Source organism: Neodiprion fabricii, chromosome 3 (genome assembly GCF_021155785.1).
Source record: "Neodiprion fabricii isolate iyNeoFabr1 chromosome 3, iyNeoFabr1.1, whole genome shotgun sequence".
Taxonomy (NCBI): domain Eukaryota; kingdom Metazoa; phylum Arthropoda; class Insecta; order Hymenoptera; family Diprionidae; genus Neodiprion; species Neodiprion fabricii.
In genome coordinates this window covers 23,689,431-23,695,562 of record NC_060241.1, presented here as the reverse complement: position 1 = coordinate 23,695,562, position 6,132 = coordinate 23,689,431, and the positions used below count along the sequence as shown (strand labels likewise).

The window sequence follows — 6,132 nt, the reverse complement described above, 5'->3', positions numbered from 1 at the left end:
CTTTAAATTTCAATCGTTGAAAATTCGCTCATCCTCGGTTATAAGTACGTACCGCTAGAAAAAAAAAAACAGCGTTAATGTACTCTGATTTTTTTCAGTTGTATTTAGTACTTGTAACTGAGGATCGGTGAGTTTTCGCTGATTCCAATGTAGAGAAAAGACTTACCGAAATTTCTCATCGATTTAAGGCACTCAGTTTTTGCTTCGGAACGTAAAAGCGTTTGAAATCGGTTAAGACAATTCCAGCTTGATTCTATAGTCTCATTGAGTTTTATAGTTTCGAATCACACCGATTTGCAATGGACTTGACTGACTTGAGTGTATCAGTATCGTTGTTCTCAACTAAAATGACTCCTACTTCTTACCCTGCTGACTTCCAGTCGTCTAAAAATGGCTCCTACATCCCGAACATTATACACGTGCACTCGATAATCAAAGATTCGACTCTTACGTGCAACAGGTAGCCGGTTACCTTTATATACGACACATTCGATTGAGGTAACAACATTCCGATGGTAACATGAGAGTCGGTTTCGTTTATTGAGGGTACCGGAATATCCTCTGGTTGCGGGATTTTCGCGAATAAAAGTTATGAAAAAAAAACAACGGTAGTCACTGTCTTCTTCCATATCTCGTTGAAATACCTACTCGTATATCTCGTTGAGGATGAGATGGGTTTCGATGTTATACGCAGTACAAGCTTGATGGATAAAACCTCTCGGGGAATTGATAGATGGCGTGTGCTATCAAGATGATCTCTGAATGTTGAGTTTGTTCTCTGATCTGTTTTCCCAGTCTGTACGGAAAAGCCAGCGATAAGTAACCTCGGAGATTCGAACAAGTTGCGACTTGTGGTTTACGACTCTGCGGAAACTGATTAAAACTGCGTGAAAGAATCGAAGAGTGAATAACCGCAGCGCCGTGACGTCTCAATGATTAGGGGCTTTGATCTCCTCTCTTATTAGAAAAACATGACGCTAGACTGATAACACTATGCAACACTAATAAATTCACCAATATATCGAATAGTTATTCGATTTAGGTATATCTAGTAAACAGAAGAAAACAAATTTACATTTACATATCACGTCTCAAGACCATGGTTTTTCACCACGGAACCCGCCGACGTGGTGTGAGAATTTTTTTTATAAACCTCGATTGACTTTAAGGTGAGGAATCATAATTACATACCGTAAGCCCGGTGAAAAAAAATGTAATTTTCGCATAGCGTAATCCAAATACGCATTGAAATTCCTGCGTTTAAATTATAAACGTTAAAAGGTTTTTAATTTGTTATTTTTATCGTTAACAAATCTGGATTTAAATCGTCGAGTGCATATAATTCATGGTAATAATAATGGTATAAGGGCCATTCTTGTCCAATTGCAGTAGCTGCGGTGACAAAACAGAGGTAATTAAAGTTTTGGAATGGTGGATCGTATAGATACTGGTCATCGAATCGCGGAACAATGCAGACGAGTTGAGCACTTGCTGATTAATTCGCCCATTTGAATCTCGAATATTGCATTGGATTCCATTTGTCTGCTGAAATTCAGATACTTTGAAACGTTCGAAAGTAGACACGTGTCACCTTTATACTCGTGCTAGTTTTCTTCATGCAAATAATTTATCATTAGATTTTTATAAATTTTTTTTTTTTAACGATAAATTCCACGGTTTCACAACTCTCAGATGTAAAATTACAACTAGGCTGACAGATATTACGATTATAATTTTTCAGCTTTTACCTCAGCCGATCATATTATCCATTCACCTCACAGCTCTAATTCCGTACGATGCTGAGATAATTATTCGACTTTAGGTGCGTCGCAACCTCTGGGTAGAAAAATGAAAACTGTAACGGCAAGTGTTCGCTTTTATCCAACCAATTCTGCTGTTGATACATTTTTATCTCAGGAGGTTTAAATTTTTTTTCAAAGCCTACACTACTTTAATTTAAATATTGGTGGGAGAATTTTCTTAGAGACTCGTTTTTCAATGAATTAAGAATTAAATAACCATTTTTTGGCAAAAAAATTTCACCGTAGTCTCCCCTCAAATACGAAGGATAATTCGATTTTCAGCCACCGACCGCGACGTGACGTCACGTAAATGGGGATTCGAATTTACTTGAAAATCAGGAGAAGTTGTTATTCCTTGGTAAAGTTTTGCATGGCAAGTTACTGTCCACACGCAGAGGGATCGAGTCCCAAGAATCTTAAGTCACCGTACGTGTCGTAAAAATTTTCTTTTCCCTCCAAGCTTTCGTGGATCTGCAGACCGCGGACCGGATCCGTTGCCAAATGCTGATTGGCGACGGATTGACGCCAAACTACAAATGTAAATGGCGAGAATTTGTTTCAATTTCAAATGTCGATCCTCCCCCTGGACTTTACAGCACTGGAACAGAGTGCGTATAACAGTCACACTTTCGACATGCGTAACGCGCCGTAACCTTGATACAGTATCGGAGCAGTGATAACGAATTGAAAGGTCGACGGTCACTTTTGAAAAATTACAAGTAGGTATTGTAAATTGCGCCTGATGGGAAAACAACGATTGCGACATAATTGGGGCCACTTAGGGAATTATTATACCCTGGACATTATTCTTCGCAAGTTAAGTGGATGCAGTTATCATAATATCCACGCTATGCGTCTAAGTTTAGGACTCCGTTCAGATTTTCAAACTAATATGTGAAAATCGCATATTTCAATAGCTGCGCCCGTTCTGCGTATTTGAAAAAATGGTTTAACGGTTTGCAATGTCGCAACTCCGGAGAGGATTATTTGAGATATTTAGGTACATACTTTAAACCGTGAAAGCGCGAGTAGGTGCCTTCGGTGAAACTTGTGCGGAATTTTCAATTAAATTGCGTATCCGTTTTGACTAATTAGAAATCAACAATCCGAACTGACTCTTGAGATGCCACTTCGGCCTCTATGAGCTCCGAATGTAAAATGCGAACTCTGTGGGACGGGCAGAATGGAAATATATGGAGGGTAGTAAAACCGGAATTAATTAATGGCAATCAGTCGGAGCACTTAACGATCCCTGCGTTTACTGCCTTCGTCCCACATCTTAAATCCGGGCAGCGAACCTTCGTATATATACAACACAGATACGAAGGTCCTCCACGATCCGGTTTCGTTATTAAGCCGTCAAGTCACTTCATTTACGAACAATTCACCCGGTTAATTATGCACTTCTCGAGTCTAGGGGCAAAGTTCATCCGCGCTATCGTCGATCCGCGCCTCCTACTCTTATATATACGTTTGTTATAGGCGCGTTCAAGCGCACGAACGGAGATTGAGAAAAGGCGCACGGCAGTACCATCAATCCAATCTTAATCCACACTCGATGAACCTCGAAGCAGAAGACACACCGAGGTCGTTTTTAGCGATTGGTTATCTTCCAAGCTGCTGTACCTTTACGTTGAACACTACAACTTTCAGCTTATTCGGATTCATATCTGAGGTCCAATTACATTCTCGTTTTTACTGCTAAGCATTGGTAGTCCCAAAAAGCTGGATTACCGCCGGAAACCACACGTACAAAATATATAATAACGGTATAATGAGAGTTACGATTTATCAAAGTGGTGTTAGATCTCAACCACGGTTCATCGATTGTCGAGCATCTTTATTATTTCGCGAATCGTGTATACCCAGCAATTGTAAAGTTTCAGAAAATTTCGCCAGCAAAATGTTAACTTGAGATACGATGATGTTGAACCAAATTCTGAGACACGATGGTTTTCGATCAAATTTTAAGATACGATGGTTTTTTTTATAAGATTCTGAGGTAGTTATGATGCTTTTGTGGTCTGCCGCCGAATTACATTTTGCAATTTGAAACGGGTAGCGTGATAATACAAATTTGCCTTACACCGTCTACAGCAATACGTCATCATCTAAATTCAAACAAGATACAGGGTAGTTATTGCGTCGAAACTTGAAGCTTAATCATCGTAATCCCAATTTCAATGCGTGATCCTAAAAATAGGCCTGAGTCGTCGTCGCTCCCCCGCAGGATAAACAGCAAGCGCGGAAGGAATTCTTGCATTTAAATAATTCTTTCCTCGAGGACTCTGCAGGGTTGCCACTAACTCTGGATTGTAGTCTTCCCCAAATTCCCAGGTTTCCAGATCTGAAATTGTAACCAATCGACACGCTTTTCGTGTCTTTCGAAAGTGAAATAAAGAACGAACCTAACAAAGTCAAACATCATATTAATTATTTCAAAGACCTTGTAGCTGTCCGTCCTAAACTGAATCCCGTGCACAGGTAACCGTGACAGTGTTTCGACAAAACCGTAAAATTTCTCAACGAAATAATTTCATTTAAAATTTCAGTTCGTTTTCTCGGAAAATCGGATAATTAATTCCCCAACACTTTCATAAAAACGTTAACCTGCAGGTGAAAAAAAAAATCTCCGCCTATTTTCAGGAAGTCTAATTGTAGGATCGTTTGAAGCCAGTAAAAGGTAAATGCGTTGCACTTGGAGCTTTGTACGAGGAAAATTGGACGGTGACTTATTCCGGCGTCGACAATGAGTAGGCTATAGTAACGCGCCCCCGCCGATTTCCCCGCAGCGTAGTATCAACCTGCCGCCTCATAGCCGGCAACATTCCTCGTACGTCACGTTGGTCACGTGGTCGAGGCGCCGGCGGCGATTCGAATCCTCGAGGCTCCGAAGCCGGCCGAAGTCGACCGAACCTGCCCGAAGAACTTGTTCGCGGTGTCGCTTAGGCATCGAGTGGGGGTGGAGGGGGGGACACAGCTTCGTCGATGGAGGGGGCGCAGTTTCGCGCTATCCTTCGTTCGGTGAACACGGCACGGAAAGAGGTTCGAACGGACGCGTGTCGAGCGTGGTGCATGCATGCACAGTAATCAGGCGTAGACGGGAGTGATTATTTAAAAGCTGCGTGAGGGATCAACAAAGAGATGAACTAACGAACCTTGATATAAAAGAAAAAAAAAAAAAAAAAAAGAGTGTGAGAGAGAGAGAGAAGGAATTTCTATACGTTATTCGTAACTGTGCTGCTGTTTCTACTGTTTGATATCTTTCAACATATATATACATATAATTACACGTATTCAGTTTCGTTCCCGTTGTATTATATCTACATTGTTTTTGTGCCAATTGATCAGGTGACTTAATTGTTTAATTGACAATGAATCGTGCCGTGTCTGCTGCTCTTCTCCTCGTCGTCATCGTCGGTTTCACCGATGCTGCCAGCACTGTCGAGTCCAGGATTCGCGATGACAACGATTTATCTCAGGTGAGTCGTCGACTGAGCGTCGCGTCGTCTCTACGTTCGTATTTTAAACGAGTAACCGATTCGTTCGAAAGCACCGTTACGTTGCGTGTTGCCTTTCCCTTTTCCTCCGATGGCTCTCGGGAGTTTCCTGCTGCCTCCCTCCTCCTCTTTTTATCATCCATCCCTTTCTCTCGTTCGCTCGTGAATTGTGAACGATTTTGACGAAGTATCGCTATACCTTTTCATAACCTCATCTCGCCTAGCTTCAAATCTCTTTGGTAATTCATTTTTCCCCCTTTTGAGGCCTTGACCTATACTACGAGCTGAACGAGTTGGTTGGTATTACGTTTCGCGATTCGATCCGAAGGGATCAGGAGGCGATAAATAATTTAATCACTTTGACTTTGAGATTTGGGCGCATCGCAGACGGGGGGAAAAGTTCGCGATGTGCGATTGGCTTTTACGAAACCGGATCATAGAATAAGAAGTGAACAAGTAATGCTAACTGATCTAATGTAGACGTGGTTGCATGGGTTCGATTATTAGACATCGTCGATATTTCTCGACGTTCGGCTTGCAAGTTTCAACGAGAAGCTCACGTACTGTTGAAAATGTGAAAAATATAAACTCTACACTACGCTTGTGAGACTTTGGAACCTTTATGTACTTCGAAACGCATTCAATGAATAATCAGTCGCCTCGAAATAAAGTCTCAGCATATGTGATATCTTATTGAAAGTAAACGTTATTATTCGATTCCTGCTTTTCTCAAATTGTAAGAAAATAATTCTCCGTTATTGCAGTCGGATCTTAATTAATATAGAGGAAATCCACGGAACGCGCACTTCATCGCGACGTGAGTTCAATGC

The 6,132-nt window shown here is 41.2% G+C and overlaps 1 protein-coding gene across 7 annotated transcripts in view; it reads left to right on the top strand.

The window, feature by feature from the left end:
* Positions 1-4,811: 4,811 nt before the first annotated feature.
* The window catches only part of LOC124178609 (fasciclin-1), a 224,037-nt gene continuing 222,716 nt past the window's right edge, over positions 4,812-6,132 (top strand). For all 7 annotated transcript variants that reach the window (XM_046562077.1, XM_046562076.1, XM_046562074.1 and 4 more), the window contains exon 1: positions 4,812-5,284. In XM_046562077.1, the coding sequence (XP_046418033.1) occupies positions 5,177-5,284 (108 nt within the window). In that variant the 5' untranslated portion in view covers positions 4,812-5,176. The remainder of the gene's footprint in view (positions 5,285-6,132) is intronic.